The 23621-nt window shown below is 29.2% G+C and overlaps 2 protein-coding genes and 1 long non-coding RNA gene across 3 annotated transcripts; 1 reads left to right on the top strand and 2 right to left on the bottom strand.

Moving 5' to 3' along the window:
- Positions 1–6140: 6140 nt before the first annotated feature.
- LOC118051247 (14 kDa proline-rich protein DC2.15) lies at positions 6141–6941 on the bottom strand. The gene has a single exon (XM_035061872.2). The coding sequence runs from the start codon at positions 6782–6784 to the stop codon at positions 6413–6415; it is 372 nt and encodes a 123-aa protein (XP_034917763.1). The 5' UTR covers positions 6785–6941; the 3' UTR covers positions 6141–6412.
- An 8199-nt stretch (positions 6942–15140) lies between these two features.
- On the top strand, positions 15141–17438 carry LOC118051248 (vesicle-associated membrane protein 711). The gene is made up of 4 exons (XM_035061873.2): positions 15141–15514; positions 16197–16387; positions 16773–16936; positions 17076–17438. The coding sequence occupies exons 1-4, from the start codon at positions 15298–15300 to the stop codon at positions 17164–17166; spliced, it is 663 nt and encodes a 220-aa protein (XP_034917764.1). The 5' UTR covers positions 15141–15297; the 3' UTR covers positions 17167–17438.
- Positions 17439–18618: 1180 nt separating this feature from the next.
- LOC118051249 (uncharacterized) lies at positions 18619–20557 on the bottom strand. Its single transcript, XR_004688011.2, has 2 exons — positions 20363–20557; positions 18619–19476 (listed from the first exon to the last, which is right to left on the bottom strand). It is a non-coding gene; the product is annotated as an uncharacterized lncRNA (long non-coding RNA).
- Positions 20558–23621: the final 3064 nt, after the last annotated feature.

Below are 23621 nucleotides of genomic sequence, written 5' to 3'. Positions count from 1 at the left end.
TTTTATTCATTTTTATGTCAATTTCGATCCCCATTCTTTTTGTTTTTTTTTGTCCTCTTGCTAAATTGATTTTTATTTTTAATTTCACCATTCAATCAAATATATATTTTTATTTTAATTTTGATCATCGATCTTTTAATTTCTATTTTTTTGTTTTGAACATTTTTGTACAATTGAATTTTTTTTTTCAATTTCATCATTTAATATTTAATTGGTTGATAATTAAATTTCATGATTTTTTCAAATAGAATGTTTTGAGTTTAATGACTCGTATCACGAGTTTGAAAAATTAGCACGAGTTAGCAAATTTTTTTAAAATGTGTTTTATAATTTTTTTTATTTTTTCTTTAACAGGTTATTTTGATATCATAATCTAGGTTGCAAGTTTAATAAGATATTCTAAATTGTCTTAATCCTGATTACTAGATTTACAGGTTTATTATGCTAATTTGGGTTGTTTATGATCAATTTCTTTAAGTTGTTTTTCAACCCCATTTCATCATATTGATTTAACAGATTTTAAATTAAGCTGCATCATTTGTTTTAAAAAATGTTGATCTATTTGTTGTTATTGCCTGTTATTTTTATTATCTATTTAAAAAAAATCAATATATGCAACCTAATTGAGTCTATGAAAGTCATAAATTTTGTTTTTTTAAAAAAAAAAACACGCTTATGGCTGAATGTTATTTCTTATGCAAAAATAATCAAACCCACGACAAAGCACGAACACTAGCTAATCTCAAAGTGTAATATTTTTTTTTTATCCAAAATCAATCTTTGGATTGTACCGGGAAAGGCGCTATTCCCCAACCAAACCAAGGTTCGAACAACGTATTGATGATTTATATATTTTTTATTTTTTTAAGTTTTAAATTATTTTTTAGAATTTTTATATTATTTTAACGTGTTGATGTAAAAAAAGTTATTATTTTAATATTTTTTAAATAAAAAAATTTTTAAAAGTAATATTTACAAAAACTCGTATTTGGCACAACCAATGTTAGAATTGGTTTTTTTCAAAGACAATTTAATTTAATGTGTTTTTACAAATAAAATGTTTAATACCATGAAAGTGTTGAAATATTCTTATGTCAATCACATTCAAAAAATAAAATAAAAAATTTATTTTATAAGTTTTTATTTTTATTCAAAGTTTCATTTAGAATGAATTTTTAATTGTATTTAAATTAATTTTTAAGTTTGGACTAGAGTCATAAAAATATTTGATTAAAGTTATTTTGACTTAAATTATAATTTGTTATAGAATTGAATAAAAATTTAAAGTTTTAAACTTTTAATTCACATATTCCAACTTATACAGTATATTTTTTAAAAATAATTTGAGCTATTTTTATTAAACAAACTTTTAACTTAAAATTGTTTATTTATTCATTTTTATAATAAATTATTTATAAAAAAAACAACTTTTTGAAATTTTGAGCAAATATTCAAACGCTACTTACATCAGCGGTGGATCGAAAAGAGCCGACCCTTACATTTTGCAAAATGATTTGGGCTTTGAGGCGAGGTAAGCATAATACTACAAGGTGATTGGGCCCTTTAGGCCTGGACAGAGGATATATGGGTTTAGCAATAGTGAAATCCACGAATATAATGAGTTTATACAAACCTCTCCAGTGCATTTAAAGAATAATTGAAATATAGCTTAAAAATATATTAAAATATTTTTTTATCTTTTATAAATTATTTTTAATATTATCACATTAAAATAATTCAAAAATAAAAAAAAATAAATTTTAATAAAAAATTTAAGTTATTGGAAAATGTGGTTTCAACCACATTGCTAAATACAACCTTATTAGAACATTTTTAAGCAGATTAAGTGATTTTTTTATATAAAAAAATAAATGATTTTTTAGTTATGTTAATTAAGTACATGAATTGATTACAAGAGTAGTGCTTATTGCACCAATCAATCAAACAACTTTAATTTACATAAATTAATATTCTATAGAAATTTTTATTGTTCTCGGTCTTTTTTATGTTATATCTTTATTAATTAATGACTATCGATTAAAAGGATTTTAGTAAAAATCCAAGTTCCAGTAGAGGGGATTGTCCCCTTAAGAACATGAAATAGGAAATATGTATAATATAAGAGATTCATTTAAGTAGTTAAAGAAGACATTGGAAATTAATTTGTTATTAGAATGACATGAATGCCCTCATCATCATAATATTTCAAGTTTGATTATTTCTATTATGATAAAAAAGAAAAAGAAAAGAAAGAAATGCATTAAACCTGTGAGATCTTATATTTGAGTCTTATTATTAGTTTTTTTTTTTTTGGAAAATAATATATCTTTGTCTATATATATATATATATATATATATATATATATGTGTATTTTAAATTTTGGTCTCAACACAAATGTTGCAAAAATACTTCCAATTTTTTATGAACATGGAAGATTTCTTTGTTAATATCACTATCAATTTATGGTATGACCAGTTAAATAGAAAAAATGGTGTAATTTTTTATGACCATTCATAAAGACTAAAAAATAACATTATATTAAATTTTTTTTTTACTATAGTGAATTCATTATACACCTAGATATAATGTACTATGGATAAAAAAAATAAAATTACTTTTTTGCCCTTCCAAAAAATCATCAAGATAGCTATTGAGCGCAATACTATAATTCTACTAGGATAAAATCATTATCATATTGATTTGGGATAATGCGTTCTTTTTGTTTTTTTAGAGTATAATATAATAAATGAAATACTATTAAAATCAAAATAAATCTAATTTGGGCTTAGGAGTTATCTCGTATTTTCCCTTTTATATGCACATTGAATTTACTTGATTGCTCTTAGTGAAAAAAAATTAATCTTGAAATGAAAGGTTTTGTCATAATTTCATTATGTTTTTTTTTATATATATATATATAATCAAATCAAGTCAAGGGTAATTTTCTATTTCAATAAATATAATAAAATTTTAAAAAAGAAAAGTTGATGGTGCTTACATTAAACGCTCTATATGTCAAGTAGTTTCACCAGCTTTTAGTAGCGTGTACAAAGACATACTATGTCAGAAATGGGCCATTTACAGCAATATTAAAATCCTGACAGTGGCCCTTCTCAATGAAGTGATGCATGTAGTGATTTGTGTAGAGGTGTGCCTCTTATAACATTTTTTTCACTTTTTCTCTCTCTTCTCCTTAAAAAACAAGGTGATTAATAAAAAAAAATCTATGTTTTCCTCTTGGTTTGTTTAGGCTTTTTATTCAATCCTCTTGCTTTTGATTGTTTGATTTTTATCTTGATTTTTTTTTAAACTTTAAATTTATTTTTAATTTTATCATTCATTGAAAACATTATTTTTTTTATTATATTTAGTTTTTATTTCAAATTTGATTGTCTTTCTTTTGATTTCTGATTTTTTTTTTTGATTCCTTTTATAAACTATAAGATTTTTTTTTAATTTCACCTTTAAATCAATCAATGTTACTTGTATTCGTATTATGTTTTTGTTTAACATTTGGTCTCTATTCTTTTAAATTGCTATTTTTTTTTGTTTTTTGTCAAATTGATTTTTTCTCAATTTATTCATCCGGTCTTGGGTTGGTTAGGAATTGAGGGTCATAATTTTTTCTGGTTTGATTACATCGAGCTTATGACCCAAGTTACAGGTTTGAAAGGTTAATCTAGGTGATATCAATTTTTTTTTCTTTTTTAACACTAATTTTTTTTTAATTTTATCATTTGATACTTTAGATTTGTGAAGTTGTTGTTCATGTTTTCTTTAATTTCATTTCTATAAGGTTATCTTGGTGGTCATGAGTTTGTCTATTTAGTCAGGGTTTAGTCTAGACTTTTATTGGATTCGATCTTTTTAAATTGGATTTTTTTTTTTCTACTTTTGTTGTTCATCATTATTTGCTTTTGCATTTAGCTTCGAAACTTTTCCTAGCTTGTCTTTTATTTTGTTTTGCCATTCGTACGATACAAGTTTCAAGATTTAGTGAGCTAACTCGGTTTTGGTAGCTTTTTTTATTTTTTATTTTTTTATTTTATTAATTGATTTGCTTTTTCAAATTAGTTTTATATTGAGCTTGTTAGGAATTAGAACTCACATGTTTTTTCAATTTGCTTTTTATTTTTGATAATATCGTCGTGGTTCGTAGTTTGGCAAGTATATTTGGATTAAATTGACTTGGGTTTTTTTTTTTCCTCCTCTTACTACACTTGATTAAATCGAAATATATCCTTGATTTTTTTTTCCTTTTAACAAACACTCTTTTCGATCATTCTTTTTTTTTCTCTGTTCATTTTTCTTTAGATAAAACAAACTTACTTAATGCAGCCAACTCGAAACACAACTTTTTTTTTCTTCTTTTTCTTAAAGCACACCAGCGGCCTCTTTTCACTCTTTTTTAATAACGTTAAGATTTCTTTTCCCAACATGAGACTTGTACTAGTAATTAATTATTTGGACTAGAAACAATCCATGTTTAAATATGAATATGAGAGCTGGTACAAACAATGCTTATTGTATTCTGGCTCTTAATAATTAGCCATCAGAGTAACTGTGCTCGAGGGCAACTAATTGGAGGTCGATCGCAAGTATTTGATAACTTAAGAGCCCTCTCTCCAATACTATATACACATCTATTTAATTATTTATGATAATGGTATCTTATGAATTTCAGACATATAATAATTTAAGTTGAATGAATAATTTTTAATTTTTAAATCAATAATTTTAATAAATTTGATTATATAAAAAAAACATTATTAACATATAAACATATCATTAAAAATAACCAAATAGGTTGAGAAATAATAAAATATTTCCAAAACATACATGTTCATAATATAATTAAAAAAAATTGCATGATACTAAGAAAAAATAAGGTTTGTGTATGTGTTATTTATTTATTTAATGTCTCTGTCATTACTTTTATAAAAATTTTATTTAACTTCATAAACTCCTAGCAAATCGTTATTATACTTTGATATTTGTTGATAATATATTTAAAAAGTAGTATGATTTTTTGTACGTGCATGTCATATATTTACATACTAGTATAAATTATATTTTGAAATTTCATTTAAAAATTTAAGTTATTGGATTGAGTTGGTTTTTTAATATAATATCATAGTTTTGATAACTAACTAGTTACAAATTTAAATTTTATTATTTTTATTTATTTAATAAAAATTAATTATAAAATACCTAGCCTAAAAACCTTTTACATTGAAAGATATATTAAATAATAATATTAATCAAATCTTAAACTTCAAACTTAAATTATTAAATTATTGGCAGTTTATTCTTTCACTACTTTTATATTATATAACTAGTGGTCTCCGATTGAGAGGGTACACCAGATGCATAAAGTTAGCTGGAAGATTTTTTTTTTTTTTTCTTTCTTTTGAGCTTTACTAACCACATATTGCCTTAATTGGAGGCAGCTTTTGAGTAAGAATATATTTGAAAATGAGGTGGATGTTGTGTTTTAAAGTATTTTTTATTTTAAAATATATTAAAATAATATTTTTTTATTATTTTTTATATTAATACGATTTAAAAACATTAAAAAATATATTAATTTAAAATAAAAAAAATTTTTTTTTTAAAAACATCTTCAAAACACGATATTAAACACACCTGAATCTGTCAAGTTTCACCATCCCATGATATTGCAATAATCATTCATTTGTGTTTCTACTGTGCCAATTAAATTTGTGCTGCCGCTAGTTTACTTTTCCAAAGATAATCTTCAACATGTATCATGGATTTTGTTATAGTTATATTCCTTTTTTTTTTTTTTTTGATAACCGAGGTGTCCGGACCAGCTTACACGCACTACGACTTAATCTTCGGACTCACTGAACATCCTGCAAGCCCAGCAAATAAGTAAGGTATCGCGGGGGTGACAAAGCTTACATAAACAAGACTTGAACTCTGATGTAGAAAAAATACACAAGCATTCCACCGTTGTGCTAGAATAATTCCTGACGGCATAATCAACAAGATGCCACTTGCATTTATTTTACTCTCTTCCTTTCCTCTCTGCCTATGAATCGGTTCATCAGGCGTACGTCTCGTTTATCATGAAGAAATTACAAAAACGAGAAGGAATAATTAAGAACAAAATGTCTAATACACATCCAAACCCAATTGATCAAGTAATGTAAAGTAATACAAAAGAAATTGGGGTTACAGTAAACATGAAAAAATACACAAGACCTAGGCAACAAGCTTGCCTGGTTATTGGAACAAATCACACAGAATGTAACATTGCCCTTCCTCTGAGACATTAACTGTAAGAAGAAAGCATTAGAAACCCAACAACAAGATCACGTTTTACAAATACTCCGACGACAAGCTACACAAAACATATGCAATAGGGGCCGGGGCCGGAAATATTTTTCATTCACATTTGAAGCCAGGAGGGATAGATTTGCCGCATGCACTAACAAGTATGCTTAGAGCCACCGGCACATTCAAGTTAATTCCGAGCACATTAGCTTTAATGGCAGTGCAAAGACACAAGGCAACTTCCAGGTCAGCCAAGCCTTCAAGCAGAGGACAGCACTTGCTGTAAGGCGGGGTTCCGACAACAACATTAACAAGTCCAAGGATGTCAGCACAAGCTCCTAACTTCAATGTGTCTCTGGGACAAGTTGGGGAAGAAGGCGGTGGCTGGTTCTTAGGCTGGCAAGGACCGCAGGCACTGGAGAATGTTGAGAAGAAGAGGAGGGATAGGATCAAAATGGTGGCGGTGAGTTTCTCGGAAGCCATGGCTACAGCTAGAGTTTCTACTGCTACTGAACCAAGTACGATTTGTGAGATTTTAGGGGAGGAGTGCCTCTTTAAAAGGAGAATTGTGAGGTGGGAATTGTGAGATTGATTGAGTGGAAGATGGCACAAAGGGTTGATATTGCACAGCTTACATTTTTGTTTGCATATGGAAAAGAAGAAGCATGCTTTTGCCCTAGCTAGTGCTAAGATATTATCAGCGCTATCACTCCTTGGTAAGCGTTTCTTACAAGAACAAAGAACAAGCCCCATCCTGGGTCAAATCTTCCTTTTCCAATATCCTTAAAAAGAGATTTGGATCTCTATTTATCTTCTAATTATCCTGTACGTATGTATGTATATGGTTTTTCATTTTATAATTATTCTGTATAGGTCACATTCAAATATATATATATATATATATAAAAACAGTGACTGGTTTTCTTTTCCTTAATAGATGCCTCATTTAGCCTTGGTTTTTCATATAAAGATTTATAGTAATAAGTATTTATTTGAATTTCATATGTTCTATTTAATGTGGAATCACATTCCAAAGTATTTTGGAGAGACTCAACTTCATATTATATATTCTCAACCTCTCGCATTTGGAGTTCAAAAGCCTTACAAAGTTTCTGTGAAAATTAATTTAATCAACAAGTTTACAATACACAAACCCAATAATTTAATTAGTATTAGTGCATTGAAGCCTAAACATAGAAACCAAAAATAGTGTGCTGTAGCTTTTGTTTTTTGCTATTACAGCGGAAAAAAAATCAAATAATTTTTGTTTTTTTATACAAAGCTCCACCCGCACACTACAAGATTTAACAGTTTTATCGACGGAATTTTTTTGTCGGCGTAAGACACATATTTCATCGGTAATTAATTTACCGACTAAATCACCGACGGATAATTTTCGTCGGTGAATCTTTTGTTGGTAATTTTTTGTCCGTCGGTAATTCCGTCGGTAATAATATTACCGACAGATTTACTGGCGGAACAGACGCGTCGGTAAATTTTTTTATTACCGATGGATTTACCAACGGATTTACCGACGGAGATTTCCTCGGTAAATCCGTCGGTAAATTTAAAAACATTTTAAAAAAATTCATTTTATAAAATTATAAAATAATTAAATTAACATAAATCAACATTGTATAATATATACTCAAAATGCTTGGAAAAAAGAATCAACTCAAAACTAAATTTGGAAAAAAATGAAGTTGCAATTGCTAAAAATTTAAAAATCCTATAAATAAATCAACTAAAAATTGATCTCATATGAAAAAAAAAAAAAAAAAAACTCACAACAACATTTATACAATTATTAAGAACAAAATCAATTAAAATTAAATAAAAAACAAATATAGTGAAAAATCATGAAAAATAAGAAAAAAGAAAGATCTTACCTTAATATACTTGCAAGTGAAGCTAAGGAAAAAAAAAATCGTGAAGCATATTAATTTAAAAAAACTAAGAGGATAAAAGAAGAAGAAGAAGAAGACATACCCGAGCATGGAGGAAAGAGAAGGAGATGAGGAGAGAAAAGAAGAGAAAGAAATAGATATTGATGTTTTTTACATATAGTGAAGAAGAAGAAGAAGTAGAAGTAGTAGAAGAAGAAGAAGAAGAAATGAGTCTGTCTCTTGTGAAATAAGCGGATTCAGGTTTTTTATTGGGGCGAGTTACCGACGGATTTGAATATTAATATTTTTTAATTATTCCGTCGGTAATATTTAATTTAAATTTTCAATTTGTAAAAAGTTTTCAGAAACCACCAAAAATTACGATGATTTTTCAAGTCGGTGATTCCGTCTGTAATATTTAAATGAAAATTTTAAATCAATTGAATTTTTTCAGAAAACCGCCAAAACACGCCGATGAATTTTCAATCCGTCGGTGATTTTGTCCGTAAAGTAAAACAATTAACGTGCAATTGGAAGATGAACAGTTCTGGAGCTCTCTGTAAAATACCGACGGAAAAATTCCGTCGGTAAATAATTGACATGATTGTTCAAGTTTACCGAAATTTTTTCGTCGGTAATTCTGTTGGTAAAAATGACACGTCATCTTTTTTTTTTTTTGCTTTGCTTTATTTTTTTTTCCGTCGGTAAAATCCTCGGAAATATTTCCGTCGGTAAAATCGCTCGGAAATTTACCGACGGAAATATTCCCTCGGTATTTCTGTTTGTATTTATTGATTTTCTGGTAGTGGCATAACTATGTTCCAACAAAATAATTTATTTTTATTTATGAAGGTTAGAAAATAATAAAAATTATATATTAAACTTTACTTAGCAGCTTAAACTATTAGATTAAGATGGTTGTTTAACATGGTATCAGAACCTTAATAACTAAACGGTCACAAATTCAAATTTTTTAAGCACGAAATAATGTGGGTGTATTCAAGTTTTATTCAAAAAACTTTTATTTGAAAAGGTGTGTTATAAATAATATAAATCATTTATTGTAACCTAAAAATTTAAACTTTTGGGTTGAGATGACTTTTAACAATAAAAATTTATTTATATATATATATATAAAATTCAATTTACAACTATTTTAACCTAACACTATTTTCTAAAATTTATTTTTTAAAAACCACAATAAAAAATAATTTTCAATCTATTATTTTTTTTAATTATAACCACAAAACTATCACCTCACCAACCACATTGAAAGGAGACCAGGAATCCAAATGAACTTAGGCAAGTGGCAGTACATCGAGACAATGTTATTTTCTGAATGGCATCCAGGTTGTGATAATGAATCCTCTTTTTGGGGTGTCTGTGTCCCGTAGTATTTTGTCCAGTATTTCCAATAATTGAAGCCCTATACTATACCCGTTTTAAGTCACGTGAAACCGATAATTTGCTGTCGGACCGGACCGGCAGAGATCCCTGTCGTCGATGCTGATTGAAGGCCTTTATCGTGTACTCTTTGTAGGATTATTCCGAGCTAGCTCTTCCCGATTCGTGTGACCCATTCGGATCCAAGTTAATTTAATTTTTGATTTTTTTTAAAAGATTTTTTCATTAACCTAGTTTGAATTAGATTTTAAATCGATGATTCCTTGATTTAGAACCGGTTGTTTTCTGCGTTTTAAAAATATTTTTAAAAATATTTAAATATTTTTTATTTTTTTATTAACTTCAAATTAATATGTTTTTAGTGTTTTCAAATTATTTTGATATACTGCTATTAAAAGTTATTTTTAAAAAATAAAAAAAATATTATTAACATTTATTTTGACACTTATTTGAAAAACAACCATAACTGCATCATCAAGCAAGCTCTTAATATGTTGAGCCTTAAGAATAATAATTTAATTTAAATCCAATAAAAAAATCGGAATGAATAATTATTTTTTAAATAATTATTTACTTGATGAATAATGAATAATATATATATATATAAAAGAAATGAAACTTCGAGTTATCACCATTAATGGGCTGTGAATGCATCCAAGTTCTCTGCCACAATGAGGTTTATTATCCGGGCCGAGCTGGTAGCATTTAATAGAAAAGATTAAAATTAATATAATAAAATATATTATTAAAAAATTTATTTATTTTAAAAAAAATATATCATATCATTTTATATTTAAATATTAAATAAAAAATTAAAATATTTTGTAGGGATCCGGACACCTGCTTGCCTCCCCCTAGTCCTGCCCCTGCTCATCATGTCCTCGAATTATTCCAAGCTAATTAAAAAACAAATTCCATATAAGTACCAAGATGTTATTTAAGCACTATAAATACACACATACATACACATATATATACATAAATACATACATGCATGCATAAAGCAGTTATAGCAACAAAAAGAAAAAAGGATGAGATGTCAGCATCTATCATTTAATAGTGAAGAACACAGAATGTCACATGATCATCATATTTGTAACCTTCATGTGCTAGATTTTGTCCATCCATATATCATCTCCAATCTCAAGACTATTATTTTTTATGTATTTGTCTGGCCACCGGTGCCTGGTGGTGATTACGGTGGAGCCACGAATTCCGTGTGAATGGCATATAGCTGTGACATGGTTGATGTCTGGTGGAGGAACCTTCATCTATCTTTTATGTGAGGTAAGAGATTCCAATTTTTATCGTGCTTCATCGATGGGCATTGGCTTTTCTTCCTTGTTTTCTTCGAAACATGCTTTTTCAGAAAATGATGGATTACCTGTGATTTCTAGCAGAATCAAGAGGCTTTTATTTTTTTCAGCATCCTGCATGATGAAAATAAAATATTATTTATATAAATCTTTTTTTTATTTGCATCCTCATTTTTTTTAACACCCTTCTTCTTTTTATTTAATATTTTATTTTAGTTGGTTTTAAATAGTACTTTGGCGATGTTAATAATATTTTTTGATATTAAATTAATACACAATTTGCAAAATAAAATTCAATTTTATTTATTCAAATAAATTAAAAATTTTAAAATTCAATTTCAAACTAAAACAAATACCCAACTTATTTTTTTTTTTTTAAAATAACATATGTATCTCAGTTTTCCAACTCCAACTTTTGTTAGGATTAATAAAGTTATTATTATTATTATTTATTAATACATATAATTTTTGTTTATTTTACTAAATACATGCATCAACTTTTTAAATTTTAGTTAATTTTTTTTTGTAACAATGATAATTTTTTTAATGTCAATAAAAAATATGCTCTAAATACCACGAGGAATCAAACTAGTTTGTATGAAACTGAAAATTTAATAATTACATAATGTTATATTTAATATTGTAGCTTAATTGGTTAGACACTGAGTTTGCTTCTCGGAGATTATTAGTTTAAGTTTCATAAATTTTAGGGCTATTAAAAATTTACATAGTTATTAACTTTAAAATCCATGAAATTAGTTGAAAATAGCCCAGATAACAACACTAATATAAAAAAATAATTGCTTAGTGTTTTTTTATTTGCAGCTATTTTCTCATGTCCAAAGCCGAAGCCTCGGTGTACATTTGCTGTCATCGGACCCCCATTTATGTTGGCTGGGACAGCCTACCCACTTGGAAGATTGATCGAAGCTCGAAAGCCTTGTCTGGCATGGCCTACTTGGAACTTTGTTAGGGCCAGATGAGTCATGGCCGTTCCTATGACCCAATAATACCTGTTTCCATCATAAGATGGTCTTGTTCAGAAAAATCTTTTTTTTTTTTTTTAGATAATTTTACAAAAACAATTCTTGTAAATAATCTATTGTATTTAAGATTTAATTAGAAAATGAGTTAACCTAATCCAAAAATACTATATTTTTAGGAGCTTTTTGGTATAAGGATTGTTATATCATACGTGTTTAAGAAGAACGGGGAATATAAGCCAGCATCAATTACTATCAATTTTAAAGAGTTTTAAGAATCAGAAAACTTTTGATTTGAGGAATTATATGGAAGAAATATTAAATTAAGGATGAAAATAATTTCTTGGGACTAAAATGAAATATCTATAAATATTCTAGATTGACACATAAATAATATTAAAACATATTTAATCTTGAGGGATGTAACTTAACTGGTTAGATCTCAAGTTTGTTTTCTAGAGATTACCAGTTCGAGTCTTACAAGTCTTAAGGTGACTGAAGACTTACATTATCGTTAACTTTATAGCCTGTAGAATTAATCTAGGTTGATTATCAGTTCGAGTTTTACAAGTCTTAAGGTGACTGGAGACTTACATTATCGTTAACTTTATAGCTCGTAGAATTAATCTAAGTGCGTGCAAGTTAATCCAAATATTAATATTAATAAAAAAACATATTTATCATTTAAAAAAAAAACTCGTGAACTGTTCCAAATACTTGTTATAAGAAAAACACGTATTAATTTTCTCATAGCTTTAAACCTTCTCCTCACAATGTTCCACGATTCACATACAATTCACTCAGAGATAACAATTCCCTGCCGTTACAAGATGTGATGGAAATTGGTATGACACTAGGGATGCGTTTGGCATGCTAGTTTGGAATTTGGATGGTATAGTATAAATGGAAATGGACTGTCGTTATCTTGTGTTTGGTACGCAGACAAGTTCAAGTGAGATTTTATAAAAAATCAATCCGGTCCTTGATTCTTTTTAATAATTTAATTTAGTCTTTGATAGAATTTCTTAGTCCTCTAATTATATAGTACATATAATTCAATCCCTAAATCAAAATATCCTTTTGCAATTAAACCCTTGCGTGTAAATATTTGTTTTAATAAAATTGATCATATCCTAGCCTATCAAATTAAGAAAAATAAATGTTTGATAAATAAATGATAAATAACAAATATATCATCAAAGAAAATTAAGTTGTAGGGTGGTTTAAATGTTGAAATGCACACTTCCCCTAAATCATTGTTTTTCTAAATTAAAGTCCTTAATCTTTTATTTGCACAATTGAACCCTCTTGAACCCAAATTACCATTCAATTGCTTTTTTTTTTTTTTGAATAATGAATTAGATTGAAAGACAGAAGATTAGAATGAAAATATGAGGCGAATTTGAATCTCATTTGAAAAATTTATTTTAGTCCCTCATCTTTTTTAGTTAATAAGTGACTGGTCCATTTAGTTGTCAGAAATTTAATTTTAATGCCGAACTTTATTTCCCTTATTTTTCAAATTTTTTTCTTATGAAAGAAGAGAGAGGCTCGCTAGATTTACGTGGGTGTCCGGGCCAGCTTGCGCGCACCACGACTAATCTCACGGCTCACTGAACATCCTGCAAACCCAGTGAGCATGTAAGGCACCGCGGGGGTGACAGACGTGCACGGTGAAGTTTGAACTCAGGATGCAGAGGAAGGGAACAAGTCCCTTCAAGTGTTGGGCCAAGATCTCAAGTGTATTATGACGATTTTGGTAGCTAAAATGGTTGATATCAATGATAATGAGTTTTTTTTTACGAGATAAGTTTTACCTAAGTGTTTTTTTTTTTACTTCTTGATTGAGGAGACAAATTTGATTGCGATAATATTTTCGGGTTCAGGATGATTTTGGTGTTTTGAGCTATTTTTTTGTGTTTTTAGATGTAATTGTTAGATTTTTTTACAATATTTTGAGTGTTTTCTGAATATTTACAGTAAAAAATCAGTTGGAAATAAGCTTTTTAGTAAAAGTAATAAACAGAAAACCTATTTTTCATACGATCTCCAGTCTTCGAATTCTAAATAAAGCAATATCTATTTTTTTTTAATTTCCAATAACCCGCGGCGTACCAGTACCACATGCGAATGTACTAGTAACTTGTTCAATGCCCGTTGCAGGAAACACAAACAGTGATCGATACCCGTCTCAATAAAAGAGCAACGATGTTTGCTGGGTGTCCCTCCCCTCCTCCGGGACGTGGGCTATGAATCATCACAGGCCAGCATCATAAATAATTAAATACATAAATGCGATATGCTATTTTGTTAATTAGTTAATAAATGTTTATATTATTCTCCATTGTAGACCAATGAAAGTCAAATAATACATTAACTTGCAGACACCACATTCTCAGTTGCTTCTGCATGTACTTTTGTATCGAAACGAATATTAAAATTGAAGAATTACTAATGCTATAGCTTTCCTTAGTAAATTTTTTTTTATATATATATTTTTTTTAAATATTTTTATTTAAAAATATATTAAAATGATATATATTTTTTATTTTTAAAAATTTATTATCATATTAAACAAATGAAATCCCACTCTATCAATAAATAAAGTAGTATTTTTTTTCATTACCTTAGCAATTCATTAACTTGGAGTATAATCCCAATTAGATTTATTTTTAATTAATTTAGAAAAACATTACTCAGTTAAATTTAAATAACTAGTGACTTCGTCAAATTTTAATAATATTTTTAAATTTTTTATTCAATTCAATGTTATTTTATTTATTTTTAATTTTTTTATCTAAAATAATATTTTCAAATTCACAATGCATATGCAAGTTAAGTGTTTGTTTTTTTTTTTTTTTTTTACTTGAAGATGAATTAAAATAATTTTGTTTATTTTTTAAAATTTATTTTTAATATATACATATTAAAATAAAAAAAATAACAGGGTTAACCTAATCAATCTCCAACATGAATCTAAAAAAGTATTTGGAAGTGTGATTACGATTGTTTTTTTCAAGTGTTTTTCACTTGATAATACATCAAAATAATTTTTTTTTTATTTTTTTTTAATATCAATATATTAAAATATAAAAAAACAATAAAAAAAATATTAATTTAAAATAAAAAATTTAAAAATTTTTAAAAACATTTTAAAACATAAAAATAAAGTTACTTATACTGAATCTGATCCGAAGTTCCGAACGGTTGTGACAGGTATTAAAAAAGTATCTCATCGTAAGAATTCTCCCAATTTTTTTAATTAACCTTTCCGCCAAAACCTCCATCCTGTCAATCTGCTATCTCCAGTTTTTACACCAAACCCACCACTTTTCGCTTCTATTTCTTTCCACTCTGTCAATCAATTCAAAAGGAAACTTTTTTCAAAATCCTTAGTTAGATCCCCGATGGCGATCCTGTACGCGCTAGTGGCGAGGGGATCTGTGGTGCTAGCGGAATTTACCTCGACGGCGACAAACGCAAGCGCGATTGCTCGACAAATATTGGACAAGATACCAGGCAATGATGATAGCAACGTCTCTTACTCTCAAGATCGTTATATTTTTCACGTTAAACGCACCGATGGCCTTACCGTTCTCTGTATGGCCGATGAAACCGCCGGCAGTAAGATTTTATTTCATTTCCCTTATTTTTTTTAACTTCGATTAAATTTTGATCGATTAGGGTTTTTTAGTGTTTTAATTATGTTGCGTGAGAAATTATTTGGTACGCTCTGTGTAGTCGAGGGTGTCGGGTCTCGGAAAGAACCAGAATTTAAAGAAACATTGGATTCTAGGACTCAAAACTGAAATTGAGTTCATCTCATCGTCTGGGAATTTCAGACGAATTAGTTTCTCTATGGCTAGGCCCTAACGGCAATTTAATTATCTTTGAGAGCTGCAGAAAAGACTGGATTTTAGAATGGTAGCTGACGCTACTGTGATTGTTGGAGAATGAGCGAAACTTTGCAACTTAGGTGAGGACTGGAAATGAATTGCGTGTAGAGAAGTTATGATGTTGCCGTCAAAAGGCAAGTCATTTATGCTGGTACTGGGGTAATCGCGTGGTATTACCTTGTTGTGGCTTGGACACGATTACAATTACCGTGTATTGATATTTTAGAGAGAGATGGAAACATGTGATTTTTAGTGCTCGATCTATTACCTGTTTATTTTTTGACAATTAATTGAATGATTTAGGATTGGTTTTAAAGTGGGTCCAGGACATCCAGGTCGTAGGATGCTTGGTGTTAGTATAGAAAGTGAATGTATGGGAAAAGTCATGGTATTGTTGATGTTATGTGCAGGAAGAATTCCCTTTGCGTTTCTCGAGGACATTCATCAGAGATTTGTGAGGACATATGGTCGCGCGGTTATTACAGCTCAAGCTTATGCCATGAATGACGAGTTCTCAAGAGTTTTGAGCCAGCAAATGGAGTATTATACTAATGATCCCAATGCAGATAGGATAAATAGACTGAAAGGTGAAATGAGTCAGGTGAGCTTGAATGCATTATGATTGCTATCTCTTGAAGGGTGATTGTTATGTAGTTTTCAATCCATAATTGATGTCTGGAATAATGTTTTATTTTAGATTTTGTTTCGTGAAATGTGGTTTCGATCCATTTTGCTGTTTTGTTGCTTTGTGAAAGTGTGGTGTTTTGGTGAAATAACTTATTTGTGGGCTTGAGTTCTACTTTGATATTGAATGATGAATTAATGGTATATAAAGGATATAAACCATTATTATCCTCATTGTTTGAGCAGAAACCTGGTATAATATTGAACAATTATTTTTCTGAATTTTCAGTTGAGGGGTCCTGCCTGAATTATTCGCTTTAAATAGATTTGTAATTTCCAAATTTGTGGTGGTTGTATAATAGGTGAGAAATGTCATGATTGAGAACATTGACAAAGTTTTGGAGAGAGGTGATCGCTTGGAATTGCTGGTTGATAAAACAGCTAACATGCAAGGAAACACCTTCCGTTTCAGAAAGCAAGCTCGTCGTTTCAGAAGCACTGTATGGTGGAGAAATGTTAAGCTTACGTATGTTATTTAAATGGAATCTTTTTGATCTATAAATACATGCACGTGTGTACTGAAGAAGTTTCTTTCAACATTGCCTACTTGAAACTTGAGATCTTTAAATGCTTTGCCCACTGACTAAATCATTTGCATCTTGCAGGGTTGCTTTGATTTTATTACTACTAGTGATCATCTATGTTGTGCTGGCTTTTGTATGCCATGGACTTGCACTACCTACGTGCCTGAAGTGAGAGCAGCGGTTGAGTGAGATCCGATGTGCATTGTGCTTGTATTTTTTGCTTATTTTTCTTAGTACAAGGGATTTTCTGTTTGAATTTTTTCTCTTCTCAAAGTCGTATTAAATTTTCTTCTTTTGAGCAACGTGAAATACATGAATTATCCGGGTGTGTTCACACACTGTTTATCAGACTGCCCTTGTGGAGACAAACTGATGCAAGTTGTATGCCTATTTAAGCGTTTGATTGAGTTAATATTTATGAAGTGCAAATGTTTTGGTGTCCAATTTTGACGACTCTCTTTTCTGCTGAGGTGCTATACATGTTTCTGAATTGTTCCTTTGTCAAAAACGCCCTTCATGGTGTGTGCTGTGCTTGATATTCTTGACGGGAACGAGAGGGGAGGGGACCTATTACGTTTCAAGGATTTTGTTTACCTTTTCTTCTCAGATTCCACTCAGAAAGAAGAACCAATCTTAGGATTGTATATAGCATTATTGTCACCAACATTCACTTGCCAATACCCAATAACATAATCTCGAGGAGTAGCTTATGCTTGAAGGATAATGATAGCTTGATACGTGCCCTCACTAAAAAAAGGCAAGAAATTTCTATATTTCATGGTTTCTACTTGCTTGTTCTCTATTTACTACTGGCGGTCCTAGCTACTGCGTGTTTGTTTCTGTTCATGGTCCGATAAGGATCATGGTGGGAGATGTGTCGGCATCCTCCCAAGCAAGCAAATGGATAAAGGTCCAATATAATTTCTAGAGCAAATCAGAGAACCGAGGTGGTCCTAGCTGCTGCATGTTTGTTTAATTATGCTGGGAGTAAAAACAAACTGTTCGAAACGGAAAGAAGCTTGTCACATTTTGTCACAGCTAAGAAAGAAACTATATAATAAATTGGAAATCCAAGTTATTTGTCCCCTCATTAAGTAAGACATCTGATAGGGTAATTTTACTTTTTCCAAGCATTTCCAGACAGTATATGCGCTAACTTTGCATTTTCCTTTCATTATTAACCATTTTAGCAGCATATATTGTGATCTTTACTTGCATTTTCACCCAGCCATCATGGGATTCACCTCTCAGGCGACTTCGACTTAATCCCTAGTTACTAGGAAGAAAAGGTCTTTTGGTGTCTTGCAAGTCGCAAGAAGTTTCCTTGCTCGCCCAATTCAAGTAAATTTTCTGTCCTGCCTGCATGCGGATTTTGTCGGGGCAGAAAAAGCTATGTTTATTACGTTGTCTTTTTCTTTCCTTTCCCTCTCGGCTACATAGGAAGGACGAGTACAGAAGCCTGGTCCTGGAAATGACAGGGACCAGCGTGCCTTACTGCTTACTGTGAGCAAGTAGTGCTGTTTGCATTATGAACCAAGGCTATTGAACATGACACAACCATGCTCAACCAACGCCAAAATGGAAAATAATGAGTGCCACAAGGTCAGGAAACCAAAGACATGGGAAACCTCGTGTAAGACGCATCTCTTCCATTAGTAGCATGAGAAGACAGTGACGTAAAACAGACACAGCAACAGATTTTAAAAGAAAAAATTAAACATTTTGAATTTCTAGCTTCTTTCCACATTAGAATTTACACCAAGCTGTCCTCTACATGATCGAATTTGTTCGTCAACTCTTCCAATTCCTGCAATGCAGAGTCTTCCATCTTCCACAACTGGAATGGCGCTTAAAATCTTTGCCCCATCGTGGTAGAATGTAGCGAGAAGGGACTTCTTAGACAATGTATGTCTCTATTTATCCATCAACATTCAGCTGCTTTGTGTTAAAACAAGAATACATCCCCACAACTTCAGACTGGAACCTCTTAAAAGATTTCTTTTCTGTACATTTCAGAGAGCCGCGCCTCAAATTTACATCTTGTTTTCAACTCAAAGCTTGAATCTTTGGTCTCCAGATCTGCCATGGCTTCTTTCAAGTGTTTTTTGGTGTAGGGAGAGATCATTCTTATCTACAAATTCCTTAAACGATGCATGCTTATGTACATAGCCATCAAAAAAAGGCATCACAGCCCTCATTTTCTTGGATGGGGATCATTCTTGCAAAGACTACGTCCTTCAAGTAGACCGGAACCCGCCTCTGTCTCTCTGCATACAATGTTTGAAGCCATATTTGATCGCCAAGACCATAGCGAAAGACAAACAGGACAATAAATAGTGCTACTGCTCCCAGCCAACATCAACTACTGCTAAAAGAAAGTTCCAATGGTGGTCGGTTTCTGCAATATTTCAACACAAATAGGATGGATGCCGGACCCTTTATGCCGCCGGTAACCGTTCCATTCAGCAACAAATACGATCGCCTGATAAGATTCATCTCAAGTTAAATTCTCAATCTACAGAAAGCAAACTCTTTCATATAAGTAAGTTCATCTGACTGAGCATACGAACTACCACCAAATTCTCAATCTACAGAAAGCAAACTCTGTCATACAAGTAAGTTCATCTGACTGAGCAAACTAACCACCACCAATAATGAATTATTAGTATCCCTTACTTGCGCATTTTCCAAACATCATTCGATCTCTTGTAACAAATGTAGCACAAGTTACAAGGATTACATTACAAAACATCCTTAACACTTAAGATGCGTAGCAGCAATCATGTCAAGCACACCATCCAGTCCTTAGAAAGGAAACGCACTTCACTTTTAAGATTCTTGTTCAATATCTCAAAAGTTTGGGACTTTGTACCATAAACTACATAACCCTATTCATCTCCAATAAGACCCATAAGATTAACTCGAGATTAGTATATTGACTTAGTCAATCCAATCAAAACTTTAATTGATTTTTTAAAAATAAAAATAAAAATAAAATTATTTTAATTACCCGATTAACCTGTTCGTTTATGAGTTGGGCATTGAATGGACTAGTTTCATCACTTAAAATGGTTGGTTTTACTGACCTATCAATTGGCTACAATTTTATTATTCAAAAAAATTAATTCGGAATAGCACGACAATATAACAAGATATGGCATCTTCGAATCAAAATTTATGATGGCTGATTTTTTCCTCTCTAAAATTTCATAGCTTTACAGGGTTCAAAGTTTTTACTTTCTCTGCAGTTAAACCGATATTATCAATTGAAACCCTGGAAAATAAAAAAGAAAAAGAAAAAAAGAATATCTTGCAGCTAAAATTGAGTCAAGACTTGGAATTGAATTGGGGATTTTAGAGGATCTTACAATGATTACTGAGTCGGGAAGGAATCGGCAGTGATTTCATACGTGGGACTGTGTGAGCTCTGTCCAAGTTGGCAGTGAAGAAAAGCGCGCGTGGAAGAAATCTAAAGCTAATTATAGAGAGCAAATATTGCAGGATGAATGGAAAAAAAAAACTGAGATAAACTCGCATAGAAGAAATTAAATAAAAAAAAATAAAGGTTGAATTCTTGAAAAAGCTAAAGGATAAAAGGATAAAATGAAAAAAAAACTATTTTTTAGAAAAACATTTAAAAAAACTGAAGTCGACTTAATTAACATATAATTTGGAATATAAAATTTGGATAACTTCAAAGAAAGAAAAGCGAATACAATCACGAATCTCAAGTTCTAATAATTTAATATTGACTGATAAAATTAAAAAAAAAAGTTAAATTGAGCTCATATTTAAAATTTGTGACTTATATTATGAGAATGAGATTACAATATAGAAGACAAATAAAAAAATAATGAAGGAAAATATCTAATCATCCAAAATTAAAAAATTAAAAAATAAAAGAAATGAGAACCGAGTTAGATAAAAAAAATAAATTAAACAAAATATTGATAATTAGAATTAAAAAAATAAATCTAGAAAATAATTAAAAATAAAAAAAATAATAATAAAATGATGATGAAATTGAATATAAAAATCAAATGAAATATATTTTTAAGAGATGAAATTGAAAAACAAATCAAGAATTGATTAAAAAAATAGCAATAAAGAAATAAAAATCAAATTTGATAAAAAAGAAAATGAAGACTAAAATTGATATGAATACAAATCGACATGACATATTTGATTTTTAAAAGGGTTGATGCAGAATCCTATACTAGGAAAAAGAAAAGAGAGAGGAAAAAAAATTCATTGAAACTCGATCATTGCCTCAGTGTTCGCATGTGACTGACCATCAGAAAGAGAATGACATGATACTTTAAAACTCTATAATTCCATTATTAAAGGTGACATATGACTGTAAAAAAACATTTCACATGTTATCCAAAGAACATAAACACCTCTTACTCGTTTAGCACATACCAATCATTTTTTTTAATTATATTTAGATATATTAAAAAACTAAATTGTCCTTCATTAAAATTAATCATTACTAAAAAATTATAATAAAAATATAAAAACGCACTTAGATGTCAATTTTTAAATTTTTTTAAAGGGTAATATAGTAATTTATCAAAAAACCCTTAGACCCTGGTATATTTTTTTAATTTTTTAAAGGGTGTTTAAGCTATTTCATGTATGTAAAATATAAAAAAACTAATTTATTTTTAAATTGATATAATAATGATAAATGAATCTTGTAAAAATAATTATTTTACCCTTAATAATTATTAGATAGATATTTTGTTTGGGAAGGAATTATTTTAATGTGTGAATTCACGGATAAATATGATTGTATGCACAATTAATGACTAAGCCCTTTTATTTATTTATTTATAATTGTAATTACACACGCAACAGAGAACAGAGATGGATAAAAGGAAGTAAGCTGTTTGATTATATAGGTTTTCGACTAGACATTTCAATCGATTAAAAAACAATATACATCTTACATGCAATGTTAATCTATATATATACGAGATAACATGCCCGCGCGCTGCCGCGGGCTTATAAAACAAATATACTTGATAATATTATAATTATAAATCAATGCTAGGTAAGTAATAGAAACTAAAGGTATGATTGAACAAATATTTCATAACGAGAAAAAAAAAGTTGTGTTGGTGATCAAAAACTCATAGACTGAATAAAATAATTTGTAGCAATCTACAATGTTTTGTGAGGAAAGATACAGTGCTTTCACTATATGATTTAGCTTTTTTGTTAATAAAAAACAAAAAAAATTACAAAGTTAAATTCTCTATCAACTTAATATTAAAAAAAACCAACAAAGATAATTTTGGAAGGAAAAAAAACCCATGAGAAAAAACATTGTAACAATTGATAATGTTTTGTGAAGAAAACTATAGTGTTTTCCCCAATAAAATAAAATAAAACCATTTAGAGAAATATTGTAGCAATCCACAGTGTTTTGTGAGAAAAACTACAACACTTTCCTCGTATGATTTAGCTTTATTGTAATTATAATTCTTAACCAACTCAATATTAAAAAAAAAATTGACAAAGATAATTTTGAGAAAAATCATATGAGAAAACACTGCAGCAATTCATAGTGTTTTAAAGAAAAAAAATATTACAAAGCTAAATTCTTAATCAACTCAATATTAAAAAAAAAAATCAACAGAGACAATTTTTAGAAAAAAAAAACACCAAAAAAAGGGGAAAAAATCATGTTGGAAACACTATAGCAATTCACAGTGTTTTGTGATGAAAGCTACAGTGCTTCCCCACATGATTTAACCTTATTTGTAATGATTTGTAATTATAATTCTAAAACAACTCAATATTTAAGAAATAAAATTGACAAAGATAATTTGAAAAAAAATTATAAGAAAAAAAAAATCATGCGGAGAGACATTGCAACAATCCACAATGTTTTATGAGGAAAGCTACAATGCTTTCCCCACATGATTAAGCTTTATTACAAAGTTAAATTCTAACCAACTCAATATTAAAAAAAAAATCGACGAAGATAATTTTGAAAAAAAATATTACAAAAAAAAAACACAAAAGAAACTGGAAAAAAACCATGTGAGGAAAAACTGTATCAATCTATAGTGTTTTGTGAGGAAAAATTTGTATTACTTGTAATTGCAATTCTTTAACCAGCTTAATATTTAAAAAATAAAATTGACAAAGACAATTTTAGAAAAAAAAAATAACAAAAACAGAAAAAAAAATAATGTGGAAAAAAACTATAGCAATCCACTGTAATTTTCGAGAAAGTTACAGTACTTTCCTCACATATTGTAATTGTAATTTTTAACCCCGTTTAATATTAAAAAATAAAATAAAAAAAGATAATTTCGGAGAAAATTATAAAAAAACCATGCAGAGAAACATTGTAGCAAGCAACAATGTTTTAAAGAAAAAAATTACAAAATTAAATTTTCAATCAGCTCAATATTAAAAAAAATCAAAAAATATAATTAAAAAAAAATAAAATAGAAAAACTATGTGGGAAAACACCGCAGCAATCCACAGTATTTTAAAGAAAAAAATTACAAAACAAAATTTTTAATCAGGTTAATATTTAAAAAGTAAAATCAACAAAAATAATTTTTTTAAAAAATAAAAAAATAAATGCAAAAAAAAAGAAAAAATAGT

This window comes from Populus alba, chromosome 18 (assembly GCF_005239225.2).
Source record: "Populus alba chromosome 18, ASM523922v2, whole genome shotgun sequence".
In the NCBI taxonomy this organism is placed as follows: domain Eukaryota; kingdom Viridiplantae; phylum Streptophyta; class Magnoliopsida; order Malpighiales; family Salicaceae; genus Populus; species Populus alba.
The sequence above is the reverse complement of the archived record's forward strand: the minus strand, read 5'-3'. Positions and strand labels throughout refer to the sequence as shown.